The 14,852-nt window shown below is 38.4% G+C and overlaps 1 protein-coding gene across 1 annotated transcript; it reads left to right on the top strand.

The window, feature by feature from the left end:
* The first annotated feature begins 8,280 nt into the window (after positions 1-8,280).
* Positions 8,281-9,735, top strand: LOC140240545 (uncharacterized). The gene has a single exon (XM_072320309.1). The coding sequence runs from the start codon at positions 8,281-8,283 to the stop codon at positions 9,733-9,735; it is 1,455 nt and encodes a 484-aa protein (XP_072176410.1).
* The last annotated feature ends 5,117 nt before the right edge of the window (positions 9,736-14,852 follow it).

Raw genomic sequence — 14,852 nt, 5'->3', positions numbered from 1 at the left:
GTCAACGACTTTTGGTGTATCAGCACAGGGAGGTGACCCTGGTTAGCACGACGTTCAACGAAGAGGTAAATTTCGTAAATTTCGCGCCTCTCCAGTCCAAAGGCAATTCAACCCTGAAAAGTTTGCAGAATGTTACAGCGCCATCACAATGATGAACAAAAATCAGCTGGGAAATGTAATTTTTTTAAAAAGAAAACGTACCATTAAAAACACGAAACTTTACTTCATGCTTGAACCTCGATACTTTTATTTACTTTCTTTATCTCCCGCTCTCTATCTGTGTCTCTCCATCTCTATCTATTTCCCTGTTTATTTATCTATCAATCTTTTGATCTATATTATCTATCTTTCTGTCTGTCTGTCTGTCTGTCTATGTATATTATGTCCCTCAGGCTACCTGTGGTTTAACAGACTGTCCCAAACAAAATCCAACTCTGGATTACTTTCCTGTCGATACACCCGTCCTCCTTGACTAAAATATCATGCCCTTTATACCTGCCATCCAGACAAGCTATCTTTCATTCTAATTGACACCTATCATCACTTTTCTCCCTCCCCCCCCCCCCCCCCTTTGCTTCCCCCTCCCCTCTCTCCCTCTCCTCTTTTCTTTCTCTCAACTTGGCATCCGGCCAAAATCACGAGGTTTTTATATAATTTCCTGCCAATTGCTACGTCATGACTAAGTTCAAGATTTGCCCCCTCCCGCGCAGCCGATGACGGCAGTCGAAGTCAATGAGGGAAGGGGGAGGGGGAAAAGACTTGTGTATGAGTGTGTGTGTGTGTACGTGTGTGTGTGTGTGTGTGTGTGTGTGTGTGTGTGTGTGTGTGTGTGTGTGTGTATGTGTGTGTGTGTGTGTGTGTGAGTGTGTGTGTGTGTGGGGGGGGTATTACAGGATAATCACTTATACGTACCTCTAAAGGCATTATTTACCATTTGCAGATGAAACGAAAATCCAGCTTTAGTGCTTCAAAATAGTTCTTAGATGTGAGTTATCTAGGGATAGAAGCAACCAATGTAAAAATGTTAATCAGTGTGATCAATGTTATGTATTGTTAGATATACAAAATGTGAACAATAGTTATGATAAAATTGTTTCTAGAATAAACCGTCTACAGTTTATTCAGAAAAATAGTGATATCTCCTTATACTTTAGGCTTCATTTCAAATTTTTTATATAGCAGAATGCTCTGTGATACAATCGACCTATACACAAATGCATCAAATGTGATATTTCGAACATTTTCTAAATCACTGCTCCAAATGGTAAATAGAACCTTTAGACACTTCCAACAACTTTTTTTTTGATTTCGTATAACTATATATGTTTGCAAACGCTGTGCTGTGATTACACTCTGCTAGAAATGAAATATATGAAATGACATGAAATATTTGAAATGAAATGAAATGAAATATATGAAATGAAATGAAATGAAATGAAATATATGAAATGAAATGAAATGAAATGAATGGAATGAAATATATGAAATGAAGTGAAATGAAATGAAATGAAATAAAATGAAATGAAACGAAACACACTGACACATAAATAAATCTCTGTTCATTATAAATTTGTATATGCTTACCAAACTGTATTTACGGAGGAGGAGAAAAAGGAGGATTCCAATAACGTGCGCATGATGTAGAAGGTGAGGGGAAGAGTAACATGTGATGGAGAGACTGAAGAAAGAGAGAGAGAGGGAACGAGAAAAAAGATGAATAAGGAAAGAAGAAACAGAATAATAACGGAAAGAATACAGAGGACATTATTGTAGGGAGGAGGAGGGGAAAATAATATAAAGGAAATGAAGAAGCAAAAGAGGAAGTCGAAAGAAATGAGACGTATAGAACAAAAACCTAGAGAAAGGAAGAACAGAAAAAAAAAACCGTACAGAGGAGGAAAATAAGTGCAACATAACTTGAAGTTGAAGAACAAAAAGAAACATAACTAAGACAACTGAGAGTAATGGCAGAGAGAGAAGGCTTAGTAGAAAGCATGCACTAGTAAAAAAAAAAAAAAAAAAAGGTCTAGATGTAGAAATAGTCGAAGAGGACGAGGAAGACTGGAACTGAAGATGTGAAGAAATAAATGATGAGTTAAATAATAGGGGAGGACGTGTCATGATTATTCTATTTTCGACAAAGTGCTTGTAGTTGTGCTTGAATACATTTCTCAGTTTGAAACGAATGGGCGTTTGAATTCAATTGTTGATAAACTTTAATTAATCGTTTCACGAAAGGACACTTTCTTTAAAAATAATGGAACGGGTTACGTCATACACGACAGTATCCATGGTAACCGTTGAAAACAAGAGGTTGACTGAAAGGACTGAAATCCTTTCCGATACAGTGCTAGCAATGCCGTGCCCTTTGCATCAAACTTGCTTTAGGAAATTAAATCAAAGTTGGGCCCCTTCTTTCAAGTTTGTAGAGCTCTGACACATGTATTCACATGTTTCGATACTTCATTGTCATTGAGAATTTGACCCCGTTGATGTCACGTTATCTTTCAGAGAAAATAACCTGTTAATGCATGGTTGCGGCCAAAGAAAGGGTAGAATGGGACATAAAACTCCAAAGATAAGTATGTTCAATTCAATTCGGTTTAATCATTCTTACTCATCAAAAAGTCCGAAGATTAACGGCGTGAGTTTACATGAAAATAACATATTGTGACCGAATTTAGGCAAACATCAGAATGTTTTATGAATTGTTCTGCATTTCTCACCACTAACGACAATGATAGAGTACGACTTACACGACTTCGAGATAAATGAATGAATCAATATTGTGAGTGGCAAAGAGACCTGAATTATGATCCTTAACTCTTTAATGATCTTAATTTCTGACTGTTCAGATAATGTTCAAGCGTTCATTATCTGTTTTATTATTTTTGTGTTATCATATCTTTCAGGGAGCTACCCATCGAAGAAGATCCACTTGAGTTGAAACCTCATCGATGGGAGAATGTGTGAGGAGGATACATGAAGACGTATGTAACTCATTTTGACGGTACCTGACAGTACGTTTGACTGTTATTATTATTGTCTTGTCTCTCAGATCGCGTGCAATGAATCTTTCGCATCCACTTCCTCCCCTGAAAATTCAAACAGTCCTGCATGTCTTCCCTTACGTTTGCCCCCACAACCATGAGTAGATCACTTCTGTTTTCATTCAGATAAAGGTTCCTTTAGATGTAACCCTTTTTTGATTGGGTGGGGGTAGCGTGCTGATACTAGTACTGCAACTATACATAATATAGGCCTATCGGTAAATGATGGAATGTGCGCTTTTACAAATCACACTGCAAAATACTGGGTGTTTATGAAACACCCGAATGTTGAAATATGTTGAATTTCTGGTGCTCATTTGTGGTGTTAAATTATCACCTTCGGGCGTCACTTCAAAATATAAAACTAATTTTTTTAGATAGGTAATTATTTACTGTTTTTCTTGTTGATTTTGCATTTCAATAAGACGAATAAGAAATTTCTGATAAAAGTATTTGATTTTTGAAAAAAAGGGTAAACACATTTACACCATAGTAACACCAGTTGGTGTGCTCTCCTATTGAAGCTTGGCTGGTGTTATACCATGGCCAATACCAGCAATACCTAATCAACACCAAGCAGTGTCATTATTAGTAGCGCAGTGTAAAAATATCATCAGCTACAGTGTCAAATTAACACCAAGAAGGGCCTGGTGAACCCGCTTCAACACCATCAAAACATACTTTGTACACATAAAATATACTTTACAAAACATACTTTGTATAATGGACTAAGCGCCATTTTGAAACATTTCAAAGTAAACCAAGAGATCAGAGCAAAATAGAACCTTTTTAGTGATAACTAAATTGTAGAATTAAAATACACAATGTATATATGTTCTTCAAGTCATGCTTAAAAATACCCCATATATAGTTTCGTATCATTTTCTCTGTTTTAGCAACTTTAATCGCAAATATCTCATCTTGACAAAAAACGGATTTAACTCGTTTTTGGATCAAATTCTTCGAATATTGAAAGAGATTGGTAAAAATCATAGGATGGTATTGAGGAAGATGTAAAGAGGTGCTTAGATAGATGGATTCTACATTTATATACTTGCAAGAAGATAGTGTAAGCAGAGAGATTTTGAGAGGCTCGGTATGAACGAATGTATGATCAGATAGACAAATAGATACAGACATTGACGTCAAGTTTTCACGGGTGCACTATCCCAAAGGTTCCTTTAATCAGGAACCGAGTTGAAAAAAAAAAACAACAACAACGAAACAAAACAAAAGAGACAGACAGACAGACAGACAGACAAACAAACAAACAAACAAGCATCTGTCTAAAATGGCCGAATTTCCGTGTACCACTAAAAGACACAAAATTATGATAGCACCGATGTTGTACAACCAGAGATATTCAGAGTGGTCATCCCTAAGTATGGATTGTTTGAAGCTCAAAAGGCGATTAAAATTACCGTGGTAGATAATCTTTCCGTTCTTACAAGGTTCCTCCCGACGTGTAGAGCGATCCCGCGTGAAGAACTTTTCATCAGTGGCACTTCACACCTGCTAAATTTGAGTCACATGTGATCGCAGCCACCACCTCACATAAACGGCATTAACTGTGATTCATAAGTATGTAATTAGTGCAAGGTAGATCATCTCTGTACGTAGCAGTAGCATTTCTGTCCCGATCATGATTATTACGTACCACAGACTCTGACTAAAAAAAAAAAATACAAACAGACAGACAAACAAAGAAACAAACAAAACAAACCCGAACGGATCATCGCCCTGCTAACTACAGGCCACATTAAGTCCGGACAACTTGACTTATTTTTCCACATTGATTTAGAAATCTGAGCGTAAAATGTTTAATACACTTTTCCCTTGTGTTGCTTGTCGCATCCACGTTCACTTTTTTTTTTTTGCAGATACGTGCTGAAAAATGAAACCCACAAGTACTGACAACATACAGTGCCTAAACAAACGGTAAATGGAAAGATTTATGATCATTTGCTAGAGAGCATTGGTGAAGTATCATTTACATACCTTACTTAATACGATCCATTGCACCTGTTCAAACTTTTGTTTCCGTTCTTCTATGTCATGTATTGTGATATGTTGCTTTGTTGTTGTTATTGTTATGTGTGCAGGTTTCTGGGTTGGACAATGCACTATGCACACCATGCTTAAAATCCATGGGCACCTTGTGCATCCTGGATTCAAGGGGTTAAGGTGTCATTTTCCCCTTTTGTGGTAAGATTCATACGCTTTAACTCTTCATTTCCCCGAGCACAATCCTGATGTTATCCCTCCCTCCCCTCCTCCCCCCCCCCCTCGCCTCATCTTCACCTCCTGTTTCCCCTCATCTATCCCCTTCACCTTCCCCCTTCCTTCCTCGTCTTCAATGTCTTTTGTTCCTTTGAGCGACCTCGTGGAAGTGCGCTGCCATCAGACACATCCAAACGCAGAGGTGCGAGGAACTTGTTAATAAAGCTTGCTTCGTTGGCAAAAAGTGTCCTGGAAATTGACATGAGGAAAGTTAGGAATGAAAATAGACATCGACGCAATGCGATCCGATCTTGTTGTGGTTTGAAACGATTTATATGTAAAACCTATTCAGTCACTTGTCAGTGGAGGTATAAAAATGTGGAAACTCTGCGTAGGTAGTACACGTCTAAAGTTCTTTAGTATAGGTCGCAAAAGGGAGAAATGCAGGATGATCAGAACCAGAACACTCCAATTTGAGAGACTGTTTGTTTACCGTGTCTTTAAAAAAAAATCAGAGTCATTTTTCCTTTTTCTTCTTTATTCATAGTCTAGCAAAATTATCTTAAGACATGCATGCCATGCATGGCTGATATACCAAGAAACGTAAATGAAGACAGCCATATACAGATAATTCATAATTTTTTTACATCATTAAAGTGAATATTCTAACAATAACGAATTAGAAGTTACAGCGACGTCTTTTTTTCACTATGCGCTTCCACTTTAATCGTAAATGTCAGATAAATCCCTTCCCCCCCCCCAAAAAAAAAAAAACACTAAAGCAATAAAAAAAATAGTGACAACAGTTATAATAATAGCAAATATTTCTATCTCAAAACCCCTGCAGTCTGACTGGCTACTCCCAAAGTTGATAATGTTCAAGTACAAACATAACCAAAAAAAAAAAGAAAAAATCCCCAACAATGTGGACAATAAACAATCGCAATTCAAGTGCTCCGGTTGTTACTGAAACGGAAGAAAAGTTTAATCAATGTGCTCTGCTTATTAAAGAGACAACATGTTGTAAGTTGAAATACCATTCATATAGGGATTTTGTTTTCCCGCCAGGCATGACTCCTACAACCGCGGGAAAGCCGTAAACAACTTTTTGTCTCAGCTCTCCCTTTCATAATTAACGGGTTAGAACGTCAGTCAATGCACGATTGAGAAAAAGCCGAAACCCAACCATTGTCCATCCGAACGCGACCGATGGTGAGGAATTTATCATTTTTTTATCACATTCTCAAGCTCATAATAAACAATGTAAACGGGAAATGGGCAAACAATATTTCTTGTTTGCGAGTACAAGACTCAACAACTAACTGTTATATCCTTAATAATTTGCTTCGATTACTTCTATCCATAATGGCTGGTCTCTGATGTGAATGGATGTAGAAATAAATCGTGTGGATCAAACTTGGTCAGGTTTGACATACATGTATTTCTTTAATCTGAATATCCATTCATTTCGCTGTCCCCGAACCGTATTATATAATGTGTATTCCTGAACATTGTTAATAATTGAATTCTCTAAATCATTTCCTTCAGTTTTTGTGACTGTGAGCTGCATTATCATGTACCAGGAAATCGCAAGTTAATCAATATCTGTGTAAAAATATATAGAGAAGCAACATACACCATTTTCTTACAAACTATGATGAACTTTAACATGCTCTTCCGCGCGCGTGAATTCAGCTAAGGGAACGGTAACAGTTTTTCACCTCGTTCATGACCATACTAATGTCATTTCCTCTGTTTTATTTCCTGGTTAACATGATCAAACCTAAAGTTCAGCTGTATCTTTGGTATCATAATACCATTGCTAGATTATCTCGTTCGATCTCACATTCATACTGCATCGTGTTTTTTTTTTTATTATTATTATTCGTTTTTGTTTTGTTTTGTTTTTTCCAATATCGTGACATATGAGTCGTTCTTTACTAAAACTTGCTGCTATCTCCTCTCCCCATAAACCGGCTCTTGAAGAAGTTTTAAAGATATGTTAACAGTTTCATGATACCTCGCTAATAGGCCTGTCAACAGTGCAAACCAATGATATGCTAAAAGAGCGAGCGAGAGAGCAGGGACATTAAAAACTGTGCGAGTTTGTTAAGGTTATTTTCCCTGATGAACATGAACACGGAAAGGATTAGTAAATTGGGCGCCACTTGGTCCGCTATAATCTAAACCATCGAACGCTATTCACCGAGAATCTAGGTTCAGAAGCTGGAGAAAGTGGATTAAGCTCTTATGTAAATGCTGATAGCTCATTGGTGGAGTTGTTAAGGCTAGTTTGACATTACGAAAAGACGCACCAAGTACGTTTTGCGGGCCCCCTGCTTTGAGTTCACTCTTGCCGGTGAGAGGTGTAAGCGTGTCGTGATCCCCCCGTATTGTCCTTGTATTCGCTCGTTCGGGAACCTCGGGAGCTGTTTCCGCTTCTACAAAATCACTCGTTCTGATCTGTCTTGAAAACTTTCAGTCATTCAATCGGTAATAGTTTCTCTGTACTCGGCTCTGTCTACTGTGTACACGTATATGATGTGCATTTCGATCTGGAGGTAGACGGGGAATGCGCTGAAAATCGTTCGGCCAGGGTTGGCTGAGTAACTTCTAGCAGAGCGTCATTCGGTGTCTAACACGTAATCACCGCCGGGCAGATGCTCGTTTTGACATTATAGTAAAGATGTAACGATTGACAACGTGCTTCGGATTTATCTACATAGAGAGGGATTATGCTTGGCTTCTGCCGATTACTTAGTCGGATTTTGACTTCGCTGGAATATTTGCATTTTGGAATCGCATTACGCATACAAACTTGTCGGTCATAATAACACGATTTAAGTGACAGACAACAAGCTAATCCACGCGGCAGAGTTTGATGTGAATTCATGATCGAGGGAGTTCTAATGGTTTACTTAGAATTTCCGAGGGGTCTTTAATTAGCAACTATAGTTGATCAAAGCAGTTTCATTGTGAACATTTTCTTTATTCGACAGCCACGAAGGTGATGGCGGTCGCAACGCCTAAAGCAAGACGACATCGCCTAATAGGGAAACTCCTGGTCGACATCACGTGCATCGCAGTTCTGTGCTGTCAGGGCGCTTTTCTCGATCTTTTCCTCATCCACCATGGCGATGGGCTTGGCTTCGCTCGCGGATACGTTTGGGTGGTGGTCGACGCGGTGGTCGTCGTCTTCTGGCTTGCCTGCATTGCACTTCCGCATCTCGGCGTGAGGCCGGCGGCGCAGTTGCCCCAGCAACCTAGCGGCAACATCTGGAGAGAACCCCTGTTTGCGTACGCGTCTTGGCTGGTGTTTGCTCCGCTGCAGATAGCCAAGGTCGTTCGAATCTACAACACGGTGCACAAACCCAGCGAAGTACACTGGATCTTTACGCCGCAAATGTTACGAATTGGCATGTCTCTAACGAGCATCGTGTTCGTTCTTCTTCTGCATAGCCACGACACCGACGTCGACAACACGAAATACAAGGTACGAATGCGGCACCTCGGAGGAGCTATTGGTGTCTCTCTTCTAGATGGGTGTGACATTCTGTCTATGCTCCATATAAAGGGTAAAAGCCAGGAGTACCCGCCTATCCTCCGTAATACCATCATGGTGTTCGGCAATATTTGGTTTATCTTGCCACTGGTTCCCCTGCTCTCTCTAAGAGTCATGGCGGCCGAGAAGGAACACGTATCTCCGATCACAAAGAGAAAGCTGACTCGACAGGACAGGAACGAAAGGAGGAAAGAAGAAATCAAAAAGCTTGACATCAAATTAAGATATCCCGGAACGGAAATGGGCAATTCTAATCTAAGACCGGCCAAATCGTTGGATTACCCTCAATTCGAGCGGAAAGTGATTCAGCTCAGAAATGATATGTTTGTCAGCGAGCTTAGCAAGAGCTGCAAAAACCGCGACCAGCGATGCCGCAGTTACGACAATTTATGCGGGGACGGGGCTTCGTCCGGCAAACCTATCGCGCAATCGAAACTGAGTCAGAGTTTGAACTTCACATACTGGAATTACAACCAGAATTACAACCAGAATTGTAAGGTGGACGCTCCTACCCTGGACAAGAGACCTCGCAGTGTTAAGGAACGACAGGACAAGAGCGCGAGTTTCTTGCGAATAGAGGGTGACAACGATGTCAATCACCACCAGGAGAAAAAGAAAGACCACGTGTTTCTTGAGGCGATGCGTCACTCCAAGAGCTCGATCTTTAACGTGATCCTCTTCAAGAACAAGATCCTTGTCTCCACAATGGACATCCCTTACCTGGCGATCCGCCTTCATCTGTGGCTGGTCCACGGCGTGTCGGCCTCGGTATTCCTCACGAAGAACGTTCTCATGATTCTAGGCCTCATCCTCCACCTGTTCTACGAGCCACCGACAGTGGTGCGAAAAGCCAAAGGAAAAGCCTTAGATGTTGGCATGATGGCAGGTATGGGTTTCCCTTGACCGCAACTGATGTTTGGGAGTGTCCTCCGTCAAGTGTCTCCCGCCACCTTAAAGGGACGATACAGTATTGGTGGAGGTGAGAACTGAGCTTTTAACTTTTTGCGAGATACCAAGAAAACACTTATGATATAGTACAGAGCATATCATTTTAAGAGGAATACAAAGTTTATTTGATGAAAATCGGGTTTGGAATGACTGAAACCTCCAAAAACAAAGTAAAACAAAGCAACCGTAATGAAGTTTGGGTCCCACACTTTATTAGAATCGCTCTCTTTTGGATATCTCAGCCATTTCAAAACCAATTTTCATCAAATAAACATTGAATTCCTCATAGAATTACATGCTCTTTCATATAAGAGGTTTCTCATTATCTCACCAAAAAATGTTAGAAACCTGAAATTAGGTATCATCAAAATCTATACGATCCCTTTAACTACGAGCTTTCACGTGTTCCACGGGCAACAAACAGATATTTGCGAACACCCGTCGTGGTAGAAAGGATGTCTTGCCAGAATGCCCAGGTGAATTTGTCTGAAATCCCTGACCCCTCAGTATTCATCTCTCTAATATCCCATGTACGTAAATGGATGAATACCCCAAGGATGCAAGTCGACATGAGTATTTTGTCTTCCATAATGAAGGAGCACATACAGGAATGGGAAATCCACTTTTCCGCCTTACATGAATTAGTCGGAAGATTGCCACTGCTCTTTGTCTCTTTCGAGGGTAATTTGAATCAGAATCTTTATATTGAGCAATTCCAAACATTACGAGTGTATCAATAATGATAGGTAGTTTTTACAGGGCGCATTTCAGACTTTTAAGAACTTCAATGGGCTTTACAATCTATTACAGGCAGTGACAGGATATGCCATCCTGCCATTGATAGAATCTACCACAAAGACATAAAACGAAGAGCAAAAGTCACTCGAGATCATACAGTCGTACACTGCGAGCTCTTTCATAGCAAATAATTACCGTCTTTTCATTGAATCATGTCGAGTCTAAAACAGGTTATGTATTTCTGGATATCATGGTTAAGAAAAGAGATATAGGAAGCTGATCACTACCGTTGCTGTTGCGATGAAAACTGGTTAAGTGATTGGCGAACCCTTTCCCTTATGAGCAGAACGGCGTCGTCCTTGGCATAGTATTTTGTATTTAGATATGATATGATGAAAAGATAAAATCTTGCCAATCACCGATCACTTGTTTTCCGTTTAGATCAAGAGTAAACAGACGACACAAATGATGGCAGCCATATTTCAATCATTCACAATGACTTACCATGGGAGACTTGCATTCTCGAATTATTTTGTGTATTTTATTTGCTCTTTTTTTGTTTCATCCACATGGATGCAATACCCCCCCCCCCCATTAGAAAACGACAACATAGACTGGGTGCGATTCAATTGAACAGAGTTCCCTATTTCCAAAGTTATCCAAAAAACAACAACAACAACAACAACTATTTAGTATGAGTAAACAAAGCCTCGCAACACTGAATGAGATTCTGCAACGCCCCCAGCATTGTTCGTTACCTTCATTGAATTCATTAGGCTTCATTCTTCGGGTCATATTATTAAAACACAAATAAAACAGTAAATAAATAAAATTCCTGCACACATGGCGCATTTAATCTATGACAAATTTTGTGTGAAACCTTTTTTTTTTTGTATGTATCAACTGTTAATGTTGTCCTGAACACAAAATCGAAGGCCAGTTAAATGTATTTATTTGTGACCCCATCCCATCTAGTCAAGTCATAGTCACTGAAAATGATTGGAAAAGCAGGTTTACGCGATATTTATTGTGCACTTCTGTTCGTCAATAGGCGTTAATGGATGAATGTGAAACGACTTCAAAGATTACATTCCACAGGCATTTTCTTTCCCCTACATAGTTCAGTCGGTGACCTCATTTGATTGAAATACCTGCTTTAGGCATGAAATGTGAAAAACCATCGACTCGCAACAATTGTAGGCAATTATAAGCAATCACTATAATGGGATGTGTTTATTAATATTATGCACATAGCCAGACCGGGAAGTGTAATGTATCAGTAGACTTGCATCTTGTATCAAATGACAAATCTTTCTGTGCTTGATGGAACAGAATCGTTGAATAGTTCAATTATTATTATAAGGCGAACGAAAGTGTTATATTATCGTCGCATGATCAACATTTCTACCGGTAACATGTGTAAGTTCATATTATGGAGTCACGAATTGCATATTTGTGATAAGTATACTGTTCGCACACCTTTCCCATACTACAGAGTATTACGTGCTTGAAAAGAATTGAACTATATCGGTAAATTCACCGACAAATCAATCTTGTTAATGTGCCACAGTCATTATTGACAATATTACGAAATCATCAGGATTGATAATGGGTAGTTTATTTATCAATGTTAAATCAAATTATTCATGTATTCGTTTATGCTATAATTTCTCTGGGTTGTGCAATTTGTGTATTCGGCGATATGTACTTCCGTTTGTTTGTCACTCTGAATAATGCTATATGCTTCCATAATTATACACATCAGCTATGGGTTATATTGATAAACAATATATTATTGTCTGTGTCGCTGTAACGGTATATGCAATACCTGCAATGGTAGTAAGTTCAATGTGCCCTTTAAACGTGCTTGCCTGACAGTGCTATGCAACAACAGACTCAAAATTATATCTTTTTATTTTATTTTCTGCAATTTGTTCCAGTAGCCTTTAGAGAGTTATAACGAAAAAATGTACAATTTCCAAGTCAAATAATAATAATAACAATAAAAAACAGACTACAATTCAGCTTAACAACGCATTTTGGACATCCAACTAAATCTCTGACATAATTATTATGGCTTGACGGACAGAACTATACATCAGGACATTGGCAAGCATAGTTGTTGCAATAGGTTGTGTATAGTCAATGTGATTATGTCAAATAAAACAAATGATATATGTATATTCATGATGGAATCGACAGCTATACAGTTGTTATTGTAATAAATGCCAACGATATCACAGCATGTGAGAAACACACAAAACTGGCAATGTCACGAATGCCGTGTATACGTGTTGAAGAATCATGCTAGATAGATGTAGATCGGATTATAGTAAAGTTCGGAAGTTTATATATATATATATATATATATATATATATATATATATATATATATATGCGTGCGTGTATTTTGGTGTGTACCTGTATGAGTGCATGACTGTGCATGAGTATACAGTCATGATGACAGTTAGAGACAGCTCGATATCTGCGTTGCTATATATTACAACAGCATTGCTTATCAGGTTTCATATTGCAGTTATCATCTCTACAATTGTGTGTTGTTGTTTGTTTGTGTGTGTGTGTGTGTGTGTGTGTGTTTGTTTTGTGTGTGTGAGTGTGTGAGAGAGAGAGAGAGAGAGAGAGAGCGGTGTGTTGCTGTGCAGGTTAATTCGTGTGTAAATGATAATATACAGTAAAACGCTGTTCATTAAGAAACATAAATGATCACATCTATACGATAATGGAAAATGGCGTCGTGTGAAAGTTACTGTCCAGAAGATAATCCAATGTCCTACTTTTTGTCACATACACACACACAGACACACACACAGACACACACACACACATACACACACAATAAAAAATGGAGGTGACTAAAATAGATTAAATGCCGCAGCCATCCCTCAGCTGATTTAATGAAGTTACTCTAAAGGTCTATAACTTCAGTTTGAAGGTTTCCAATCGTACTGACTGACCTCTTGAAAACGGGCAACGCAGAACATACAGAACACAGGAGATAAATCGCAAAGTCTTTGCGACTGGAGAAAAGTTCCACATTCCCGGTTAAGTCATGTGTTAGCATACAAATGTGTTTTTACATTATGTGTTACATACAAGTTTTCGTAATTATGTTTGAATAATAATATTTTCATCTACACCTTCATTTTACATAAGCGTTATGTATATTGCTTTGTATTACTTTATATAGAAATCAAATCATTTTGATATGAATTTGAATTTGAATTCAAATAAAATGTAAAGGGGCGCCCCACACACAAGCCCTACTTTTTAAAAAAAAGTCTACTTAAAATACTTAAAAAAAAAACATTCCACTTATTGCATTTTTCATATCAAATCGTAATGATTTGTGACCAGTGTTTGTTGAAAAATTGAAAATGAAATGAATTAAAGTAATTTCAAGTCGTTTCAAAAGGTATGCATGTAATAACACAAAATATCCAAAATGGCAACTAATGTATAGAAGATTTCAATATCACCCACATCAACAGAGTATTTTCGAAAACGCTTCGTATAATGTGGGTTTACTATGCGGGTTTCACTTTCTCCGTTTATGAACGCTTATATGATTCTGAAGTGATTTTGTATTCTCTGAGCTACAGTTATTATTCTCTCCTATTTCATTAAAAATGGGTCTTCATTAAGTGCGTATTATAATACAATCGTTAATTTAAGAACAGAAGTCATGGAAAGTTTTCGTCTGTCATCGCGTGTTTGATACCCTTATAAATCAATCACTTTTGGCATGTTTGGGTGGAAAATGAAAGTCTGTTATCAGGCGCCACCTTCGTGTCAGACGATACGGTAAGTTGTTTTCTAGTGCCTCCCTCCCATTCTTGGTTTTTGTTCCCTATTAACCCATATAATCCTGCTTGAAATGAGACAAATCATGAGTAAGAAATCAAATCATACGCAGAGACACTATAATATCACTATCACAAAATTTTCAATACGGAAATATTAATCTCTGTAATAGCCAATCAAATTCCTATAATTATGTCTTTGATAATACTTTCTAAAGTGTCTCCCTTTCATTTCAATGCCACAGGGTTCTTTACGTTGGTCCTTTGTTGTACTTTCGTTCGTTCACATTTTTCTGGTCTAGACAACAGTCCTCCGGACATGATTGCTTTCATTTATTTGGTATTCTCACACTGTCTCACATTTCCCGTCTGGAAAAGAAAAACGTATACCAGAAACATTACTTCCCTATAAGCTTCATTGGCTTTAATTTTCTCCTGCATGGTCCAGATATACTTGTGGGGTCTGTTATCTCGTTGTTGTTGTTTTTTTCTCTCTCTCTTTGTCTTGAGACT

This window comes from Diadema setosum, chromosome 17 (genome assembly GCF_964275005.1).
Source record: "Diadema setosum chromosome 17, eeDiaSeto1, whole genome shotgun sequence".
In the NCBI taxonomy this organism is placed as follows: Eukaryota; Metazoa; Echinodermata; class Echinoidea; order Diadematoida; family Diadematidae; genus Diadema; species Diadema setosum.
Note: the sequence above shows the minus strand (reverse complement) of the source record. Positions and strands in the feature narration are given on the sequence as shown.